General features: G+C 38.2%; 1 protein-coding gene across 3 annotated transcripts in view; it reads right to left on the reverse strand.

Moving 5' to 3' along the window:
- TTC37 (tetratricopeptide repeat domain 37) overlaps window positions 1-20,516 on the reverse strand; it is a 95,241-nt gene extending 74,725 nt beyond the window's left edge. The window contains exons 1-4 of one of the 3 annotated variants that reach the window (XM_017514100.2): window positions 20,418-20,515; window positions 14,192-14,260; window positions 10,672-10,762; window positions 212-355 (exon numbers count right to left, since the gene is read on the reverse strand). In XM_017514100.2, the coding sequence (XP_017369589.1) occupies window positions 212-355; window positions 10,672-10,762; window positions 14,192-14,260; window positions 20,418-20,488 (375 nt within the window). In that variant the 5' untranslated portion in view covers window positions 20,489-20,515. Of the gene's footprint in view, window positions 1-211; window positions 356-10,671; window positions 10,763-14,191; window positions 14,264-20,417 lie in introns of all 3 variants that reach the window. The other 2 variants (XM_017514101.2, XM_037733307.1) reach the window with 2 other exon arrangements.
- Between the last annotated feature and the right edge of the window lie 3,474 nt (window positions 20,517-23,990).

A 23,990-nucleotide genomic window follows, 5' to 3' on the forward strand; every position in this document is an offset into this window, starting at 1 on the left:
GGATGTTAAATAGTGTTAACAAACAACCTTTGCACCACTTTTTTTCTAAACTAAGATTTTGGTTTAGAAAACTAATAAATTTAAATTTTTTCTTACATGGGGCAAATGTAGGTCTAAATGCTTAGCTTAATGTTGTTATCGGTATTTTGAAAAATGCAAAAAAAAAAAAAATCCATTCCAATAATACCGAAAAAAATTTTTTTCTACTTACCTGCCAAGCTAGTAATTGGTCTGGCTCTAATTCAGCAGCTTTTTTATAGGCACCCTGGGCCTGATCAGGTTGTTCTAGTTCAGCTGCAGCAACACCAATAAAAACCCAGGCATTATAGTTATTTTTCTCCTGTTTTAACACTGTCTGATTTAAAAAAAAATTAAAAGAGGAGGTCATTAAATTTTGGAAGCAAATGAACTAACAATAACAGAAAGTCTACTTACGAGTCAGGAAATCTGTACCTACCACTAACAGGGCAACCTTCAGAGTATCATTTAACCTATCTGCTTTCAGTTTCCTCAGGGAAAGAAAAAGTTGGACTGTATAAGTGACCATAATGGCTTTGAAATATGAAGGTTTTTTTTTTTTTTTTAAAGCTGCCCAAATGATACTGATACCTCCACCAAATGTCTCCCTATGCTCTTTGAGAATGCTAGATATATAAAGAATAGCAACTACTCAATCATCCTGCCTGTCTCCATACTGCTACTGATCAAATTCACAAAACTGCTCTCCATCTCATTTCACTTAATCCAATTCTCACATTTTCCTTTACCATGATAGTTTCCCCATATTAGACACATGGATTTTTCTTGAGATTACAGGCTAAGAAAGTAGACACCCCAATGTGACTATACCAAATATGTTCAAAATAAGTAGTAGCAATGAATGTTTAAACAACATCTGCCAACTGGTATAAAAATTATATGTAGAGATATTGTTTTCAGAAATAACAACTACTTGCTAAGGTAAAATAAAATAGCTTGAAGCCGTTAGCAAATATGTTTTAGGGGAAGAAAAACAAAATCAATAACAAAAATGAAATTAGCCTCTTAAGGTTTTATTTATTCTACAGAAAATAAGAACATTTTCATGAGTTGAGCCAGTCAGATTATTAGACTTAAGTGCATCCACATAACACTTCTAATAATCTGTCCCTAATATGCAGTACAAGCTCCATTCTATCTGTGAACACACTGATTACACAAATTGGGTCATTCTTGTTACCTAAGTCAGAGTAAAGGGAGCACCAGGAGGAAAGGCACTCAGGGCTCAGAACACCTGCTCCAAGAATTAAATTTTCCAAAAGCCCAGCTACGGAGAGGGCCTGCTGTAACCCTAAGACCAGTTTTCCCCAGTAGCTGCCATGACTCTAAGCTAGTTTTACCTACTATTTCTAGTACTAATGAGCTTTCTTTCCAAATAATACATAACATTTTTCATTCCAATAAAATGGCCAACCTTCTCTTTGTTCTTCAGATATACAAAAGACCACTTAGCTTGTGTGTGTATGCCTCAAATCGCAATACTTGCTTCCCAAAATAAAACATTAAATTTAGATATCTGTTTATTTATTTTGACTTCAACATAATAATGTTGCCTCCTAACAAAACACAACAATGATGTAACTACCACAGTTAAGCTCTAAACACTGGGGCCTTATTAGTGCTTATGTTCCCAACACCAGGTACAATGGCTGGCACTTAACTGCTGAACAAAATGCCATATTCAACCAGCAATTACTAAGTACCAACTACCTGCCTGATGACCAGGTTTTCAGAATCTGAAATGGATGTTTAAGAAAATAATTACCAACAATGTGGTGAAAGCAAATATGAGACTCTGAAAAAACATAGAGAAAAAAGTACCTAACTGTACAAACTGGAGCAGTCTTCCCTGAAGGGATACTCATATCATGTGATAAAGTGCCATCACAGGCAGACAAGGTGACGATCAGACAAAACCACAGCAAAGGCTAACATTCTTTTACTTAAAAATTCATTTAGTCTCAACCAAGATTCTGGGTTACTAATTAGTAATCAGGCATTTAGAACTGATTAGTTATCCATTTGCATTTACTAATTGGGTCTAGCTATTATAAATTTTGAACTATTTGGTGGAACTCATAACTGAATTTTGCAGAAAGTCTACAGAAAAAAGAGAGCTACAGTGGTGCTATATATAATAACTGAAACAGACTCACGTGCATCAATTAGATAAACCTAGTGCTGAAGGAAACAGCCCCTCCTCCCTTCTTGTACTCCATCCACAACCTGTCCCCATTTGGAACACACTGCCCACCTTCTTTGGTATCAGGATTAGTACTATCATGGCCTGCATCTCTGCTGGGCTCCATCAGTCACCACCAGAAACGTAAATCTCACAAGGGTATCCTTTACCTGTTTACTTCTTAGACCCTCATCCTCATATTGCCATGTATATGCCCCAGTCTTGCCCAATTCCCTCCCTACCACTCTCTTAAATTCTTCATTGTGCCCTCTGGAACTCCCAATCTGGATCAGCCAAGTTCCCTCCATATTTTTCAACCTTTCTTTTAACCACAACAAGTTCTGCCTCAATGAAAATGTGGCTAATTCCTCTAGAGACCCTACAGGTTGCAGTTGGCTTCTTTTACATTTCACATGCCATAGACCTAGGAGGTAAGAAACAGCTTCTCTTTGCTCACACTGGCACCTACAGTCCTCTTCTGCTCCTTCCTCCTTCAACAACCCTATTACCTTTGAAGCCTCAATCTATACAACTACACTACTAAAAAGAGCCTTCTTGTTGCTACAATCTACCAACTTCCTAACTCCCCTTTCCTTCAGTGAAAATTCTGTATCTTTCTTTTCCACCTCAATGCCTGTATTCATTCTAACATTCACATTGATGTCCCACTGAACACTGTGGCCTCTCAGTTATTTGTTCTCCATACTACTCACCCATCCAAAATCTGAATTTCCAGCATAGTACCATTCTGCTCCTCTCCTACCATCCCAGTTCAATTACTGTAGTCCCATGGTAACAAATATTTAACTTTTGATTTCTCTGATTTTTTTTTGTCTTTTTTTTTTAATTGCATTTTAGGTTTGGGGCACATGTGAAGAATATGCAAGATTGTTGCATAGGTACACACATGGCAGTGTGATTTGCTGCCTTCCTCCCCATCACCTATATCTGGCATTTCTCTCCACGCTATCTCTCCCCAACTCCCCACCACCCGCTGTCCCTCCCCTATTTCCCCCTGACAGACCCCAGTGTGTGATGCTCCACTCCCTGTGTCCACGTGTTCTCATTGTTCAACACCCACCTATAAGTGAGAATATGTGGTGTTTGATTTTCTGTTCTTGTGTCAGTTTGCTGAGAATGATGGTTTCCAGGTTCATCCATGTCCCTACAAAGGACACGAACTCATCGTTTTTTATGGCTGCATAGTATTCCATGGTGTATATGTGCCACATTTTCCCTGTCCAGTCTATCATCGATGGGCATTTGGGTTCGCTTCACGTCTCTGCTATTGTAAACAGTGCAATGAACATTCGTGTGCATGTGTCCTTATAGTAGAACGATTTACAATCCTTTGGATACATACCCAGCAATGGGATTGCTGGGTCAAATGGAATTTCTATTTCTAGGTCCTTGAGGAATCACCACACTGTCTTCCACAATGGTTGAACTAATTTACACTCACACCAACAGTGTAAAAGTGTTCCTATTTCTCCACATCCTCTCCAACATCTGTTGTTTCCAGATTTTTTAATGATCGCCATTCTAACTGGCGTGAGATGGTATCTCAATGTAGTTTTCATTTGCATTTCTCTGATGACCAGTGATAATGAGCATTTTTTCATATGTTTGTTGGCCTCATGTATGTCTTCTTTTGTAAAGTGTTTGTTCTTATCCTTCGCCCACTTTTGAATGGGCTTGCTTGGTTTTTTTTTTTTGTAAATCTGTTTTAGTTCTTTGTAGATTCTAGATATTAGCCCTTTGCCAGATGGGTAGATTGCAAAAAATTTTTTCCCATTCTGTTGGTTGCCAATTCACTCTAATGACAGTTTCTTTTGCTGTGCAGAAGCTGTGGCATTTGATTAGGTCCCATTTGTCTATTTTGGCTTTTGTTGCCAATGCTTTTGGTGTTTTGGTCATGAAGTCCTTGCCTATGCCTATATCCTGAATGGTTTTGCTTAGATTTTCTTCTAGGGTTTTTATGGTGTTAGGTCTTACATTTAAGTCTTTAATCCATCTAGAGTTAACATTACTGTAAGGTGTCAGGAAGGGGTCCAGTTTCTGCTTTCTGCACATGGCTAGCCAGTTTTCCCAATATCATTTATTAAACAGGGAATCCTTTCTCCATTGCTTGTTTTTGTCAGGTTTGTCAAAGATCAGATGATTGTAGATGTGTGGTGTTGCCTCTGAGGCCTCTGTTCTGTTCCATTTGTCTATATCTCTGTTTTGGTACCAGTATCATGCTGTTTTGATTATTGTAGACTTGTAGTATAGTTTGAAGTCCGGTAATGTGATGCCTCCAGCTTTGTTCTTTTTGCTTAGAATTGACTTGGCTACGCAGGCTCTCTTTTGGTTCCATATGAAGTTTAAGGTAGTTTTCTCCAGTTCTGTGAAGAAGGTCATTGGTAGCTTGATAGGGATAACATTGAATCTGTAAATTACTTTGGGCAGTATGGCCATTTTCACGATATTGGTTCTTCCTAACCATGAGCATGGAATGTTTCTCCATCTGTTTGTGTCCTATTTCGTTGAGCAGTGGTTTGTAGGTCTCCCTGAAGAGGTCCTTTATGTTCCTTGTTAGCTGTATGCCTAGGTATTTTATTCTCTTTGTAGCAATTGTGAATGGCAGTTTGTTCTTGATTTGGCTCTCTTTAAGTCTGTTATTGGTGTGTAGGAATGCCTGTGATATTTGCACATTGATTTTGCATCCTGAGACTTTGCTAAAGTTGCTTATCAGTTTCAGGAGATTTTGGGCTGAGATGATGAGATCTTTTAAATATACAATCACGTCGTCTGCAAACAGAGACAATTTGACTTCCTCCTTTCCTATTTGAATACCCATTATTTCTTTTTCTTGCCTGATTGCTCTGGCTACAACTTCCAATACTATATTAAATAGAAGTGGTGAGAGAGGGCATCCTTTTCTAGTGCCAGATTTCAAAGGGAATGCTTCCAGTTTTTGCCCATTCCGTATGATATTGGCTGTGAGTTTGTCATAAATAGCTTTTGTTATTTTGAGATACGTTCCACCAATACCTAGTTTATTGAAGGTCTTTAGCATAAAGGGCTGATGAAATTTGTCAAAGGCCTTCTCTGCATCAATTGAGATAATCATGTGGTTTTCGTCTTTGGTTCTGTTTATGTGGTGAATTACGTTTATAGACTTCTGTATGTCGAACCAGCCTTGCATCCCCGGGATGAAGCCTACTTTATCATGGTGGATAAGCTTTTTGATGTGCTGTTGCAATCGGGTTGACAGTACTTTATTGAAGATTTTTGCATCTATGTTCATCATGGATGCTGGCCTGAAGTTTTCTTTTCTTGCTGAATCTCTGTCGGGTTTTGGTATCAGTATGATATTGGTCTCATAAAATGATTGGGGAAGAATTCCCTCTTTTTGGATTGTTTGGAATAGTTTCAGAAGGAATGGTACCAGCTCCTCTTTGTATGTCTGGTAGAATTTGGCTGTGAACCCAACCAGACCGGGGCTTTTTTTGGGTGGTAGACTCTGAATTGCTGCCTCAAATTCTGCCCTTGTTATTGGTCTATTCAGGATTTCAACGTCTTCATGGTTTAGGCTTCGGAGGATCCAAGTGTCCAGGAATTTATCAATTTCTTCCAGGTTTACTAGTTTATGTGCATAGAGTTGTTTTTAATAATCTGTGATGATGGTTTGTATTTCTGTGCAATCTGTGGTGATATCCCCTTTATCGTTTTTTATTGCATCTATTTGATTCTTCTCTCTTTTCTTTTTTATTAATCTGGCTAGTGGTACATTTTGTTGATCTTTTCCAAAAACCAGCTCCTGGATTTATTGATTTTTTGAAGGGTTTTTTGTCTCTATCTCCTTCAATCTCCTTCAGTTCTGCTCTGATCTTAGTTATTTCTTGCTTTCTGCTAGGTTTTGAGTTTTTTTGATCTTGCTCCCATAGCTCTTTCAATTTTGATGATAGGGTGTCGAATTTAGATCTTTCCTTGCTTCTCATGTGGGTGTTTATTGGTATATATTTTCCTCTGGACACTTGCTTTAAATGTGTCCCAGATATTCTGGTATGCTGTGTTTTCATTCTTGTTGGTTTGAAGGAACATCTTTACTTCTGCCTTCATTTCATTGTTTATCCAGTCAACATTCAAGAGCAACTTGTTCAGTTTCCATGAAACTGTGTGGTTCTCAGTTAGTTTCTGAATTCTGAGTTCTAACTTGATTGCACTGTGGTCTGAGAGACTGTTTGTTATGATTTCCGTTCTTTTGCATTTGCTGAGGAGAGATTTACTTCCAATTATGTGGCCAATTTTAGAGTAGGTGTGATGTGGTGCTTAGAAGAATGTATATTCTATGGGTTTGAGGTGGAGAGTTATGTAAATGTCTATTAGGTTTGCTTGTTCCAGGTCTGAGTTAAAGTCCTGGGTATCCTTGTTAATTTTCTGTCTCGTTGATCTGTCTAATACTGACAACGGGGTGTTAAAGTCTCCCACTATTATTGTGTGGGAGTCTAAGTCTCTTTGTAAGTCATTAAGAACTTGCTTTATGTATCTGGGTGCTCCTGCATTGGGTGTGTATATATTTAGGATCATTAGCTCTTCTTGTTGCATTGATCCTTTTACCATTATGTAATGTCCTTCTTTGTCTCTTTTGATCTTTGTTGCTTTAAAGTCTATTTTATCAGAGACAAGAATTGAAACTTCTGCTTTTTTTTTGCTCTCCATTTGCTTGGTAAATCTTCCTCCATCTCTTTATTTTGAGCCTTTGTGTATCCTTGCATTTGAAATGGGTTTCCTGGATACACCGATGGGTTTTGGCTTTTTATCCAATTTACCAGTCTGTGTCTTTTGATTGGGGCATTTAGCCCATTTGCATTTAGGGTTAATATTGTTATGTGTGAATTTGATCCTGCCATTTTTATGCTAGCTGGATGTTTTGCCCATTAGGTGCTGCAGTTTCTTTATTGTGTCGATGCTCTTTATCATTTGGTACGTTTTTGGAGTGGCTGGTACTGGTTGTTCCTTTCTATGTTTAGTGCTTCTTTCAGGAGCTCTTGTAAAGCACGCCTGGTGGTGATGAAATCTCTGAGTAATTACGTCTTCATAAAGGATTTTATTTCTCCTTCACTTATGAAGCTTAGTTTGGCTGGATATGAAATTCTGGGTTGAAAGTTCTTTTCTTTAAGGATGTTGAATATTGGCCCCCACTCTCTTCTGGCTTGTAGGGTTTCTGCTGAGAGATCCACTGTGAGTCTGATGGGCTTACCTTTGTGGGTAATCCAACCTTTCTCTCTGGCTGCCCTTGGCATATTCTCTTTCATTTCAACCCTGGTTGAATCTTATGATTATGTGCCTTGGGGTTGCTCTTCTTGAGGAATATCTTTGTGGTGTTCTCTGTATTTTCTGGACTTGAATATTGGCCTGCCTTGCTAGGTTGGGGAAGTTTTCCTGGATAATATCCTGAAGACTGTTTTCCAGCTTGGATTCCTTCTCTCTGTCACATTCTGGTACACTATCAAGTGTAGATTAGGTCTTTTCACATAGTCCCATATTTCTTAGAGACTTTGTTCATTCCTTTTTACCATTTTTTTCTCTAATCTTGCCTTCTCTTTTTATTTCATTGAGTTGATCTTTGACCTCTGATATCCTTTNCCTTTCTTCTGCTTGGTCAATTTGGCTGTTGAAACTTGTGTATGCTTCACGAAGTTCTTGTGTTTCTCAGCTCCATCAATTCACTTTATTCCTCTCTAAGCTGTTTATTCTCGTTAGCATTTCATCAAATCTTTTTTCAAAGTTCTTAGTTTCTTTGCATTGGGTCAGAACATGTTCTTTTAGCTCACAGAAGTTTGTTATTACCCACCTTCTGAAGCCTGTTTCTGTCAATTCATCACACTCATTCTCCATCTAGCCTTGTTCCCTTGCTGGTGAGGAGTTGTGATCCCTTGTGAGAGGAGAGGCTTTCTGATTTTGGGTATTTTCATCCTTTTTGCGCTGGTTACTTCCCATCTTTGTGGATTTATCCACCTGTCGTCTTTGTAGTTGTTACTTTCAGATTGGGTCTCTGAGTAGAAGTCCAGTTTGTTGATGATGAAGTTCTTTCTTTCTGTTTCTTAGTTTTCCTTCTAACATTCAGGTCCCTCTGCTGCAGGACTGCTGAGGTCCACTCCAGGCCCTGCTTGCCTGGGGATCAGCTGCAGCAGCTGCAGAACAGTAAGGGTTGCTGCCAGTTTCTTCTTCTGCTATCTTTGTCCCAGAAGGATATCCGCCAGATGTCAGTCTCAGCTTTCCTTTAGGAGGTGACTCTTTGGATATACAGGGGTCTAGGAGCTGCTTGAGGAGACAGTCTGTCCTTTATAGGCACTCAACTGCTGAGCTGTGAGCTCCATTGTTCATTCAGAGCTGCTAGGCAGGTATGTTTAAGTCTGCTGCAGCAGAACTCATAAACACCTTTTTTTTTCCCCCAGGTGCTCTGTCTTGGGGACTTAGGGCTTTATTTATAAGTTTCTGTTGTGTTGTTGCCTTTTTTCAGGGCTGCCCTGAAGGAAGCAGCCTGGTCACAGTCTGCCTGCAGAGGCTTTGCTGAGCTACTGTCGGCTCCGCCCAGCTGCCATGTGAACTTCCCTGCAGTCCTGTTTATACAGGTATAGTTAGAACTGCCTTGGCAGTGGCGGCCCACCTCTGTAATGGCGGACTCTCTCTGTAATGGCGGGCTGCCTCGGCAATGGTGGACTACCTCTGTAGTGGTGGACTGCCTTGGTAATGGTGGATGCCCCTCCCCCACAGAGCTGGACCATCCTGGATTCAGCTGTGCTTGCTGTGAAACTCTCAATCCAGAGTGTTTCCGATTGCTGTTTTTTTGTAGGGGTGGGACCAGCTGAGCCTGATCACCTGGCTCCCTGCCTCAGACCCCTTTTTTTCAGTTGAAAACTGAACACTCCCAGGTGTTCCAGTCGCCTGTTTTAAAGGCACCAGAATCTGTGTGATTTCCCCTGCAGCGACCCACTGTGCTGACTGAAACAGCCGCACTGAGATTCGCGGCACTTTTTTGCCCAGGAATCTCCTGGCCTGGCTCCCTGTTTCAGTCCCCTTTTTTATCAGTTGAATGGGCAACTCTGTATCCCAGGAGCTCCAGTAGCCAGCTAAAACGGTGCCTGGACCTGTGAATTTTGTGCGGAGACCCACTGCACCAGCCAAAACAGCCACGCTGATGACCCGTGGGGCTCCTCTGCCTGGGAATCTCATGTTCTGTGGGCAATAAAAATCCATCTGGAAATGCAGCGTCCACTCACCCTCCGTGCTTTCATTGGGAGCTGCAATCCTTAGCTGCTCCTAATCGGCCATCTTGGATCCGTCCTCACTAATTTTTTTTTACCTTAACCCATTTTTCCATTGCCTATCAGCCCACTTCTCATTTCTCATTACCCTTATCCAGCTCAGACTCCAGGACTCATCACTGTCCTCACTCCCTTGTCATTACATCCTCAACTCCTTTGCATGTCTTTCCTCTCATCTTTCTCTTCATCCATAGTTGAACCCTATCATTCCCATCTCCAAACCTGAGAAGCTAAATACGAAGAGAGAAAACTACAATGGAGTTCACCAATTTCGCTTTAATAGCTTGAAACTTCAAATGGGCAATCACTAGCACTGGCTAATCTTTCCAATCCTTACTAGCTTGTTTGTTTTCCCACCAGGGAAAAAAAGAAAGAAAGAAAGAAACAAAAGAAAGAAAAAGAAAGAAAGAAAAGAGGAAAGGAAAGGAAAGGAAAGGAAAGGAAAGGAGAAAGAAACTATTTCATACCTTCTTTTATCTCAAACCTCCTAACCAAGTCTTCTCCCAGTTTCATCTTATACTTCACCAAGAAAACAGAAGCCATTAGAGAAGAAAGCTCTTCCCACCACCAAATCTGCAAGCCTAACACTGTATGGATTGGCACCTATATTCTCTCCTATTAAGATGGAAAAAGGGTTAAAGGGCCCCCTCAAGCTCTGGATCCCATTGTGTCTCTCACCTACTGATGACTTCACTCCTAGTACTACCCTCTGTCTCTCCCCTAAGATCAGTTTCTCCCTCTGAATAGAAACATAGCCATCAGCATAAAATTGAGCTTTATAATCTTGATCCTCTCATCCACAAACCAAACAGAATTAGAACACTTACATATCATTAAACAATGAAAACTTTAAGATACAGCAGTATTCCATGATACAACTATCCAAAGACATTTATAGGATATTCAGATTTTAAGAACTTGGCTTTGATAAGTTACCAATACAGAGAAAATTAAGTTTGGCAGTAGTAGTTTATCCTGCTAATTGGGTGTTAAAAGTCCAACCATTCTAATGGTTCTACTAAATGGGCCTTACCACTTTTGTTGTGTTTGGACAGTAAATAATTCACATACTACAAATCAATAATGTTTATGAATGGGTAACATACTTTTATTAAGGAAGAAAAAAATGCTGGTTACCTTACAATGTTTCAAAGCTTCTTTATATTCTTTGTTCCTGATTGCATCTCTAGCACTTTTTAGAGCAGTCTTCACTTCCTTGCTGGACATTCTGTCAAGGCAGAAAAGCCTGAGTGAATTTACAGTCATATCTATCCAACTGTAAAGGTTCCAACAAACTTAGCCATCTGAAAAGGGAACCTGGAAAAGGAAAAGCCTCCTTCCATCTGGAACAGTCTTCCCTCTGGCATATACACAGTTTATTCCCTAACCTCTTCAGATTTGTACTCAAAGTCACTTCCTCACCTCAGTGAAACCTTCCCTCCACAGGCTATTTAACATTTTAATCTTGCCATCCCCCTACTCTCAACAACCCAGTATTTCCTGAACCGCCCCCCACATAGCTTTATTTTTCTTCAAAGCATTTGTCACATGTAATATACTATATATTCTACTTATTTATCCTATTTATTTTCTGTGTCCCAACCCACAAGAATGTAAGTTCCATGTAGGCAAGAATTTTTTTTCACTGCCCCATCCCCAGGACCTAATATCTTACAAATTATAGATGATCAATTAATAAGTGTTAAAATTGAGTTACATTTGATTTACATTCATTCTCCATATATTTTGGCTAAAATGCAAATGATCTTGTTGATCAGGACTCCAAACACATACCAATCTCAATCCAACTGTATTCTAAGCAAGATCCAGTAGAATAAGCCCAAGTCACAGATAAAACACTAACAAAAATAATTTCAGTGACTCTGATATGAAAGTTTAAGAAAGCATTATTTTAATGCTAGTGGCTGTGATATATATAAATCAGGAAATTAACTTTTTTCACAATAAGGACACTGTAGGATTATTACCTGTACTTTCTCTAAAGAAAAACAATGTTTAAACTTGAATGGAAGCAATGGATAATACAAAAGGGTTGTACACCAATTTCAGCCATAAAAATATATTTTAATTCATAACAAAGTATTTCTTTATTTAATTTTAAGATACATTAATTTTAAATAAATTGGTATATTTTAAGATATCACAACTTATTCTGGCTTACCTGTAAACAAGTCAAATTCAATCATACTGAAAATTATTGAAAAAAATAAACATTTGTATTTTCTGTCAGCTCCTCTAATCTCATAGAAAGGTAAAACAAGTTGTGGTAAATATTAAGTACTTATTGACTCCAGATGTTCAAGGGAGCAAAATATACCAAAAAGATGAATCACTGACATGGTACACTGACAGTCCTTTATATCCAAAGAAGCAGCTAACACAGAAATATGAGACCAAATCAGTCTGAGAAGTGAGATATATATTTTTTAATCTTTTTGGCTGAAAAAATGTTGGCATTCAAAATAATAGAAAAATTAAGGTACCATAAAATCACTTTATCTACAACTAGAAGCAGATCCCCTAAATAGGAAGATAAGTAACCTTTTTTTGCCTACTTACAATAATTATATAATTTAAAACACCATATTTCATATGTTCTTGCTTTAGAAACTACTACCTTATCTGAAATTATCTTGATATATATTTACAGGTGAGAACTTCAGAACAATTTTTTTGTAGTTTGCAAATCTTGATTGGAGTTAGAGAACAAATTTCAATGCTGATTTCACAATTAATTTTCTCAAACCAGTTTCCTTTGGTTAAAAAAAAAAAGCCTGCAGACTACAAAGAAGAAAACAACATCAAGGATGATGACAGCTGATCTAGATCAATAAAAAGAGACAAAAAGAGACACTCGAGTAAAAAAATCAAAAGATTTCCAAGTTAAAAAGGAAAAAAAAAGTCTCAAATTAAAAACAAACAGAAGAGTACAACCATTACATAAGGAGGAAGTTTACCATCTATTTTATCACCCAACATTTAAGAGGGCATGTACACAAATAAGGTAGAACCAACCCTACTAAACTACATGCAGCCCCCAAGCTATTTGGTGTGCATGACATTAAAAAAAAAAAAAAAGAATATAATCTAAATCAAGAGAAAGACTTAAGACATATGATTCACTCAATAATCAAATGCTAAACTAAGAGTACTGAGTGGAAGTGCAATAGGAATTCAGAGAAGGAAAGGTGTATGGTGTGATGTAATTAATGGCTATTATTAATAGAAGACGACAAGACTTAAGAATGGAGGGAAGAAGGAAAATTGCTCTACTCAGAGGCAAACTCATTAGCAAAGTGAGAGAAGTAGGAACGAGTTGTGGGAAGTATAGGTAACATGAGAAAACCAGCCTGCATGGATCAGAAGGGACCTATTAAAGAACAGAAGAAAATTAGGTTGGGTAGGTAAAGTAGAGCCTCAGATTACTGATACTGAAAGTCTAACAGACAAGTTTGGACTTAAATACAGCAGCAAATATGAAGCCATTAGGAATTTTTAAGTAGGTATTTTGAAAGACCACTATATAGAAACGAACACCATTTTTCTCTTGGTAACCTATTCTAATATTAAATATCCTTCAATATCTGTATGTCTCCATATATAATTACAATTCTTCATGCTACAATAGAATCCTCTATTCTTCTCTTCCAACTCCCTCATTTGATGCAACATTTAGCATAAGCTAGCAATGAGGTCCTCTCTTACTCATGCATATACACATATGTATGTATATAAGTTTCAGAAGGCTAATTTTTAAAAAGATAAAATAATCTGTCCCTTTTCAACCCTAAAAGCTTCTACTTCCTTTTTTTTTTTTTTTTTTTTTTTTGAGGGGAAAGGGAAAGGTCCATTCACCAATTTTCTAAACACTTACTGAGATCCAACGATCTACTAGGTACCACTCAACCCATTTTCCTTCCAAGAGTAAAAACCTACTATCCAAAATGATTCCATGTAACCTCATACTTCTCTATCTTGGGTATTTCCCTTGATTGTAAGGATTTCTAACACTTCAAAGAAATGTCTAGCTCTCTTGCAAGAGAGAAATGCCTTTATTATTCTTCCACACCACAACTCCCTATTAATTCTTTCCTATTATACCTCTCCTCCCACTTTTCTCCTCAATCTCAACTGGCTTTTTTTAAATAAGAGCATTCATTTTGTACATTTTCACTCAAGTTTTTCTACTACCAAAGCAAAATATTTTTATCCAACATAAATCAAGCATAAAAAGTTGCAACAATTGCACTTCAAAAGGATTAGAAAGTGACAGCCATGCCATAAAGCCAATGATATTCCTCAAAGACAACATATATAGGTAAGTGAACTGATATGTCCTACTCCAGTTGAGGCTATGAAACCTTAAATAATAGTCCAATATGCCCATACAAAGATTCCACAAAGCCACAACAATAATAGTAATGATAATGACAATGGAAGCTAATTACAGAAAAGAAAAAAAATACCTTTAAATCTAATGACAAAAGATATTTTGTGATGACCCATAGTTTGACAAATCAAAAAAAAAAAAAAAAAAGGAAGATGCCATTATCTCTTTCTTCTGAAAGGAACAAGTAAAAACAATCATTAAGTAAAAATAGATTCCAATTTATTATTTAGCATTCTAGACACTTACCTTTTACCTATTATTACCACCTCTATATTCTTCCTGAATTCAATTTCAGATTGTTCCTTAACCGTTTTCCATCTAAATTAAATAAAAACAAATATGAGAAAGTCATATAAAAAGGATGACACCCACAACCCAAAACCTTCTGAACTTTTTAATGCATCAGATTCAATTTACATAATTTATAATTTAAAAGATGAGAAATAATTATGTACAATTTTTAGTATGTTTTATATTTCCCAGAGAGACACTAATCTTAATATCCAAATTTCTGAATTGGTCTAAACTATATTCCTAAGGCTTCAGATAACAAAAGGAAACTTCTATAAGAGATCAGAAGGATCTTGAAAAACCATTTCAGAAACCCAAAATACACTTATGTCAACATAAAAAAATTGAGCCAAAAAATAATATCTACTATTTCTTTTGCTTTGAATCAAGGACATCTACAGACAACTAAGCGTACTTATTTACACCCAATTTGCAGCCTAATTATATGAAAATAGCACTTTGTTCTAAGGAACATAAGGAGTATAATATAATTATAGTTTATAATCTAATGAAAACAGAGGAAAATAATTTAATGTTAATAATGCATTTAAATAGTCATTTAAAACAGTAACACAACTGACTATACATCTACAAATTCCAAGGATATTTTGATAGCATCCCTGAAGTAGCTTCTGTCAAACAAAAAATAATCTAGAATGCTCCCTGGAGAGAATGGAGGCACTTCTGAAAAGCTGAATAAAGTGAAAAAAAAAAATGCTAGGAGGTAAACAATGTAGGCGAGGTAGGTAGGGATGAACAAGGAATGAAAAGTTCACTAAACCAAAACACTCGTTAACGATCGACCTAAATAGAAGTGTCAGTTCAACAGTAAAAAGTCTTACTGGTAAGAAAAGAAAGTCCGGTAATCCAAACAATGTTTAAGAAAGTAAGATAAAAGTTAAAAAAGAAAAGGTACAAACCTATTTCACTGGCTTCTTGAGCCCTGGTAACACTTGGCTGCCCTCCTCACCCAATCTAGTTTTATTACTTAGTCACTTCAGCTCTGCTTACAAAACACCCTAGATCCTGTCAGCCCCTTCACTGTCACATCCACCCACCAGGGCTTACCCTAGTTGAGAGTGAGTTTAGGAAATCAAATGGATCTAGGATTAAAGCCATTAGACCTTGGGCACCTGACTTCATTTCACCAAGCCCATTTCCTCATTGGTAAAGTAAGAATTACATCACTTACCTGATACATACATAGGTGGAGTGCTTGGACATAATCTACACTAATAATCTCCTATCTACTGTTATTCTCTCAATAAACTTCACTATTTGCCATTCCTAAAATGGCTAGTGCGATAACTCAGCGGTTATTATAAACTGTCTCTACACATTCAAAATCCTCAACCCTCTTTGCAACCTACTCCTTCCTTGCTCTCATGAAGTAAACTTCTTACCAATACAAATGGCCCCTGACTTACAAATGGTTCAACTTAACAATTTTTTGACTTAACGATGGGCTTATCAGAGTATTAAATGCATTCTGACTTATAATATTTTCAAGTTAAAATGGGTTTAAGGGGTGTAACTCCATCATAAGTCAAGAAGCATCTGTATTCCTCAAAAGACAGCTATCATCAGACATGAGTATCCTCTTCAAATTAATTACTACACTACATGAATACCAGAGTATAGCCTACAACAGGGACCACTCCCTCCTCCAAACCACTTATTAACTGAGCTACTCAACTAAAACATAACAAATATTATTTTCATTATCCTCTATAGACATATCCTGTCTCCCAATTCAATAAATTCTTAGATGCAGGTCTTAAATTTTCAGAGCTTCTTATATACCCAACACTTACTGAGTAATACATATTCAATAAATAGCTAATGATCTTCCAGCTTCCATAGCTTACCAGTGTTAACAAAAAAATAAAAGAAAGAAGTGTCTCAATCAGTAGAGGTTTATTGAGCCATACTTTGAGAACACGCCTGGGAAAAACAAGACATCGAAGCATCTGTGACCCTCACTTTCCAAAGACGGCTTTGAGAACTCAGTATTCTAGGGGAGAGCATGCAGGAGGGAAAAAATGGGGGGAAGGAAGTAGGCAGTGAGGCAAAGGGTTACATTCTCCTGAGGCTCTAATTAGAGCTCAATAAATCTACCTTCTACATAAGATAATGCACACATCTGAAGAGAGGGAGAAAAGAGTCAATTATGCAACCATGTCAGGGTAGGTGTTAAGAGTGATTGATCTCATCTTGTCCTGGTTCTGTACCTGGGAAGATAAGCTTGCAATCAACATTTTCAGTGTGAGATTTAACAGAACTTAATTTCAGGAGTTAAATTTAGGTTGCAGACCCAAGATTACAATTGGCATGTGCTTGTTTTATAAGAGAATATGTATCTTGAAAGATTTAGGAGCCTGCAAGGAATTTCCTTGTGAGCAATTTGGGGAGGAGGCCACCTGAAGAGGTATATGGCCTTTTGTCGTTGTGGGAACCTAGCTTATGTGTAAGACTATGACCTAACATTGTGAAATTACAAACTATCTGTTTAGGGGAAAAGAATGGCAGTGTTGCAAGACTCACATCCCAGGCTTAACCTTCCCCTTGTCATAGTGAGTTTGTGGGCCTTAAGAGTTTTATTTTCTTTTACACCATCAAAAGGCTTGTTAATGTTTTGACACTAGTTTACATTACTTTTTTTTAATCACCCCTCCCAGTCTTCTATCTGTACATCTTTGCTTCTCCCATTTACCCTGTCTACCCTCGCTTCTGTCTACTCACATGTTGCACATACTTCAAGGCCAAATTCAACTGTTAAGCATATAGCCTTCCCAGACCAATGTCACACTAGCCTAAATTTATAGCATTTATTATCTATACTAACACTTCCAAAAATGTATTCCAAGAAACATTAACATGCTTAAGGGTATTAATGAGTGGCCTACTAAGTTTGTGAATATTATAGGCTGTATCTCTCAGTCTTTCAAAGTCACAAGGTAAATTATCTTTTTAAAGTCTCTGAGAATTCCTACAATGAAGACCCAAAGTTAATTTAACCCAGCAATTCTAAAACTTCTGTGATAATGGAACATTTATTTCAGTGAAAACCAATTAACATTTGGAAGTACACAAGCAGTCTCCAAAGTACAATTTGGGATATTATAGTTTTTAGTTTTTGATTATTTAGCATTAACTATACTTTTTGATACCTTTTACGCTGCTATTAAACTTACAGATGTTTATGTCTGTGTGCCTCCAAAAACTAGGCTGGAGACTCCCTGGGAGCAGAGACTATTTCTAGTTCCTTCTTTTCTTCCCTACAGTGTCTGGTACAATGCAGATGTGAGGACAATACTAATATATTCCACACCATCACAAGCTGCACATTTAGTCTCCTTTTCTTAAGGCAGAATATGGTGTTGCGGGTATTCTGGACATTAAAAGAACTACAGAGAATCAAAACCTAGATCTTTTATTAAAGATCTTTCTGAACCACAGAGTATTTCACTCAAGCAACCAATCTCGAACTTAAAAATCTGTAACTGATGACTTAAACATACATGTTTGTAATGGAGACTTTTAAGGGCTGAGTTATGTCCTCCAAAAATTCATATATTGAAATCCTAACCCCTCAGAACGTGACAGTATTTGGAGATAGGACCGTTACAGAGGTAATGAAGTTTAAATGAGGTGATATGGGTAGGCCCATCCAATCTGTTGACCTTAAAAGAAGAAACCTGGGCACACACACACAAACATAAGGGATGTACATGCCTAAAGGAAAGACTATGTAAGGTCCTAGAGAAAAGGTGGCCAAATGCAGGCCAAGGAGAAAGAGGCCTCTGAAAAAATCAAAGATCTTGGCTTTCCAGCCTCCAGAATTATGAGAAAATAAATTTCTTTTGCTTAAACCACACAGTCTGTGGTATTTTGTTATGGCAGCCCTTGCAGACTAACAGAGATGCCCTACCTTCACTGTAACACACAGACACATGCATGTGCACACACAAAAGTACCTTTTCTGAGAGTGTTAGTTACTGATTAGCAAAAATGCTGTATGTTCACAAAAAAGTGATCAAAACAGTGAGGAAACCTGAAATTACATGAGAACTAGTTGAAGAAACTGGGAACTGGAAAAAAAATAAATGGTGGCGAGGAAGCTGGGGGAAGGACTGTTGAAAGGGAGCGATTATCCATGTAAAAGTGAAGAAAAATGAACTAATGTATGGTTAAAAATAGAGAAATTTCAACTTAAAATAGGAACTTTTAATAATTAGACCTATATAAATATGGGATGAGGTGTACAATGGAAGGGTTTCCCATCACTGGAGATGAAAAAGCACAGGCTGGGCAATCCCCTTAGCAGGAATGTTTTAGGATAAACTGAATGTCAGATGGGAAGTAGGACTAGAAGCCTCTTAGATTCTTCCAGCACAATGTCTCTAAGTCTCTAAAATATCTGTCTTGCTCCAACCCACTGCAGCACCTGCTCCTACTGACACTGCCAAGGGGAGAAAGAAGAAAAAGATGTATTCTTGTAATCCTGTCATCACCTCTGATGTTATGTTCTGTGGAAACAAGGCCGTAGAGAGTAAGTACAGTTTATGGAATCAGCCACAAAGCTAAATATAACTTATATGAATTTAAATGTCAGTCAATATTGTCTCTATGGTAGAAATATGTCCTATATTCCAAATTAACTCAAAACAAATTTGTATTTATAAAGGAACCCACTTATATCACCTTCCATGCTGTATTATTTCATATATGCTAGATTTTGCTTCCCTGAAATCTAACCTCATGTAAACCGAGACTACTGTTTAGGTTTGTTTTGTTTTGTTTTTTTGAGACAGAGTTTTGCTCTTGTCACCCAGGCTGGAGTGCAATGGTGTGATCTCAGTTCACTGCAACCACCACCTCCTGAGTTCAAGCAATTCTCCTTCCTCAGCGTCCCTAGTAGCTGGGATTACAGGCGCCTGCCACCATGCCCAGCTACTTTTTGTATTTTTATAGAGACGGAGTTTCACCACATTAGCCAGACTAGTCTCGTACTCCTGACTTCAGGTGATCCATCTGCCTAGGCCTCCCAAAGTGCTGGGATTACAGGCATGAGTTACCGTGCCCGGCTCTGTTTATTTTGCACGTTCCCGCAGATGTTTATTATGCTGCTTGAGGAACAATTCAGCTATACGAACAAACTCGGTAGACTATCATGAAATTTAGTAATAAACTGCAGACAAAGCATTTAGTTAAAGCACAGACTGTTGAATTTCCAGTCGTGCTTATACCAGTTCCCTGTGTAAACTCAGGTGTGTCATTTAACCTCTCCAAATTGTTTTCCTATCTGCAATATGGTGAAAGTGAGGATTATGAAAAAATATTCCATGTTAAAGTACCTGGCACGCAGTAGATGCTCAGTAAATTCTTAGTATTATGCTCAGCACCTAATTGCCATGTGAGTATTAAATAAATAAATCTGTTCCTTATTACAATTATGCAAAAAAAAACTGCTAGATATTAGTATTCAGTTGACTTATGTTAAATAAGTACTATAACTTCTCTCTTTACTGTCAAAATATTAAAACTACTAGTGTGATGTGCAAATTATATACCTGAAACTATGATACTGAAATTGGAATTTGGCTTTGAGACAGAAATCTGCTTTTTCCAGAAATCTCCAAAGGAATTCAACAGTCAGAAGAGATCGGTTTTTGTTCTACAGCAAAACAATGGTATTCCGAACCTACGTTAACTAACTGAACACGTCGCACAGCCCAACACTTACCCCTCCTGTTTCGTTTCTCTCCTTGGCTTTCTGAAGGCAAGGAACAGCTATGCTTTTCCCCGCCGATAGCCTGAAACTTCTTACTAGGCCCCGCTCCTCACCCCATGGGAGAACAGTAAATCCTGACTGCACCAGGTGAGAGAAACAACAAGATGCGACAGGCTACAGAGTTCCTTGGGGAAAGTATTCGGGGGGCTCTAAGGTATCCACGGCGGACTAGAAGCGGTCCACTCAGAGGCCCCACAAGGAACCGCCCTATTCAACTTAAGTGACAGCCGCGCCGCCACCTCATCACCGCCCAGTTCACGATCTCGCCCAACACTCAGCCACGCTTGCGTGGCCCAAAACGAAGAGCCCCAGCCCCGATTCTTTCTTTCTCTACCATTTCAGTCGCCTTTAGGCTTCCTTGTGCAAAAGCGACAGAGACCTGAACCCACCTGGTACAGATGCTGCTCTTCTACGAACGCCGGGTCTGGAGTGAGAGCGCATGCGCCTTTCCCAGGCATCAGTCACGTGACTGGAAGTGGCCGGGTTCTGATTTGCTCGGTATTTGATGAAAAGGTCTTAACGTGGGTAAAAAGCTGGGATTTCTCTGTTGCGCATGTGCGCGCTCTCAGCCTGATGGGAGTTGTAGTTCCGAAGGTGAAGCTGGGCGTTAGTATCAGGAAACCAAACTGCAAGCTTTGGGAGTTGTTAGCTGTCCCCGCCCAGCTCCCCGCTACAGAGAACGCCAGAGGGAGGCGGCTGGCCCAGCGTCAGGCTCTCAGAACCTGTACCCGTGATGCTACTGCTATGGGTGTCGGTGGTCGCAGCCTGGGCGCTGGGGGCACCGGCCCCTGGAGCAGGAGAGCAGAAGCGTGTAGCAGCCAAAGCCCCCAACGTGGTACTGGTCGTGAGCGACTCCTTTGTAAGTACCGCGAGGCAGGGGAGGGACGCCGCGCTAGGGACCGGCGACCTCCCCGCCGCCTCCTATGCTGCAGGCTTTGTGGAGCAGAACCTGAGACATTTCAAACACCTTTTACCCCAATGCAAAGAAAGAAATACATTTATATAAGGCCCCCTGTATTCACACATACACCACATACCTATGCAAGCATATAAAACAATAGTAAATGAAACACTGAAAACATCTTTGCAAATCTTTTCTTTTTTAATACTGATATATGTTTTAGAAGGAGAAAAATAAATTATGTTACCACTACTAATTAACTTTGTAGTCCATACCCCCGTTTGGTTTGTGTGGCACAGTAACATTCTACAACTCCATAAAAGCGTGTTAGCTTTCCAAAAGTCACTTCCCAGTTCACTTCAAGATTGCAGGAATTCATGTCTGGGTGAGAAGTGAGGAAAGTTTATTACTCAGATTTGTGATAATCCTGTTAGTGCTGATTTAAATGGAATCGTTGATATAACTTGATCCACTCCCCCATATTCCAGAGAAATTGTGTGTATGTGTGTGTGTGTGTGTGTGTTGGTAATGTGGCTGAATCCCAAACTTAAACAGTTTTTGAAACTTTTCCAAGCCAAAGGTGCTACTGTCAACCTTACCCGATGCTTTTAGTATGATCGATGTTTTCAAAAGTGCTGATTAGTCAATTGTTTGGTTATTAATTGTAATATTAGTTTATTATCACTAGGTATTACTGTGGTCACACAGATGTTGGTGTTAAGCATATCTGGTACTAAGGAGTGTTTGTAATCATTATGTTGTATTTCCTTTCTTATAGATAGATCAACCCCTGATGATTAAAATTACATAGTCTAGATATGCTCATGGGATTTTTTTGAAAATAACACTTAAAGTTGCCTTTGTGATTTAAACTTAGAGTCTGGGCAGTACTGGAAATTGACTAGATGACATTTTATTACCAAGTGCTCTTGTAATCAAAGATAAAGGAAGCAGGATTGTGCAGAGGAGAAGCAGAATTTTGCTGCTATCTTATGAATGACAGTTCTCAAATTAAGATGGTGCTTCAGAGCTGCTTTCCAGATAGAGGGAGGAGAACAGACCTTTCTACCTGCATGTTGGATGGCCGCTGGTTGTGGGCTGCTCCTAGAATGGGGCGTGATGTTGGACAAGGCAGCTGTCTTCAGCAGAGGCAACTGCCCATTCCTAAAAGGGAATCACATGTTGTGTGAAACTTCCAAAGATAACCGAGAGATTTAGGTTTATTTTTTTAGTATTGTATGGATGCATAATTTTTTCTATATTCGTGCTTAATTTTTTTGCATTTGCATACTTATTATTATTCAAACTGTCCTATCTTTGGCCAATGGAAGCCCCTTCAGGTTGTTCTGAGTCCTTCTGACCCATCCCCATTAGTATTTGACAGCTTGCTTTAACAGAGTTCCATGTCCACAATGCATACTTCCTGCCCCACCTTGTATGTAGAGACCGCAATCTGCGTGTTAGGGTTTTCATTACATCTTGCTCTTTTCAGTGGACAAATCTAGAAAGTACATATATTTTAGAAAGAGAAAAATAAATTGTGAGAGCATACTGATACTTTCCATTTAAATTTAAGATTACGAGTTTATTCTTTAATTTTTATACTTGTATCTTTTTTTGTCTTATGCCAAATATTTTGGCCTAAATACATTAATACAATTACTTATTTGCTGTATCCGAACATATAATATGTATATATCAATGTGTTTGAAAATAAGACAGTAATATTACCAGAAATAATGATAGTTCTGAGTGCAGCTTATAGTTTCTTTGAAGTTTTTGCTGTAGGTATATTCAACTATATACTAAAAATATTGGTCTTTAAGCTTAAAATAATTCCTCTCTCCATGATTATACCAGTTTGTTATTATTAGATTATTAGTGAGATTATATACAGTTAGATTCTTGACACTGTGATTTATCGTTTCTAAAACTCTACAAGCTGATGGAGTTGATAGGGCAGTTGAGCTGATAATAATTGTGGGAAGAAAATAGCACATTGGTTTTACTTTCAGAATAGCAAAACAAGAAGCTTTGCCGACCCAACTCCCAAGAAAATAACCAAAACAAATGAAAACTCTTTTTTAAACTATAAATAAAAGCTATTAAATATTTGAAACATTTAAAATGTCTGGAAATTGTCCTAAGGGCATACACCAAATGAAGAAACATTTATTCAAGAAAATCTAAAACTTGGTAAGAATGACAAGAAGAGACTGTGGCAGTGGACTATGGCTTTGACAGAGGTTTCACGCAGGTGGCTGTGTCCAAGAAGATAGGACTCCTCCCCTCAGCTCCCAATCACCAGTTATCATATCTCACCATATGGGACAGGCTGTGAGGCTTTATCATCTTCTCCTAATCCAAGTTGGAGAGGTTAAATTCCTAGTGAACAAAGCTGAGAAGTTGAGGGCTTCCTTACTTCAGTCAGCCCCCACTTACAAGACAAAGACTTTATGCCAGGTGCAGAAGGCTGAGAATACTAGGACCCTAATTGCCATGGCCCTAGCTCTCTAGTAGGACAGAGGTTCCATACCAGGAGAGACAAGTTGAGAAAACCAAACAGGCTTCTGCAAAGTAAGCAGAATGGAGGAGTAAGGATTAGAGCCGAAATTAAGTAAACAGAGAATGGAAAAATAGTAGAGAAAATCAATGAAACCAAAAATTGGTTCTTAGAAAAAATCAGCAAAATTGACAAACCTTAGCTATACCAACAAAGAAAAAAGACAAAAGAGCTAGATTACTAAAATCATGAAATAGAATGGGTACATTACCTTAAGAAATAAAAGAATTACAAGGGAATACTTACATAAAACAACTGTATGTCAACAAATTAGGTAACTTAAATGAAATGGACAAATTGCTAGGAAGGCACAAACTACTAAAACTTGAATCAAGAAGAAATAGACAATCTGAATAGACCTATAAGAAGTAAAGAGAGTGAATTGGTAATTTTAAAGCTACCAACAAAGAAAAGCACAGACCTAAAAGGTTCCACTGATAAATTCTACCAAATACTTAAAGATGAATTAGTACTAATTCTTCATCTACTCTTCCAA

Source organism: Cebus imitator, unplaced genomic scaffold (assembly GCF_001604975.1).
Source record: "Cebus imitator isolate Cc_AM_T3 unplaced genomic scaffold, Cebus_imitator-1.0 Scaffold515, whole genome shotgun sequence".
In the NCBI taxonomy this organism is placed as follows: domain Eukaryota; kingdom Metazoa; phylum Chordata; class Mammalia; order Primates; family Cebidae; genus Cebus; species Cebus imitator.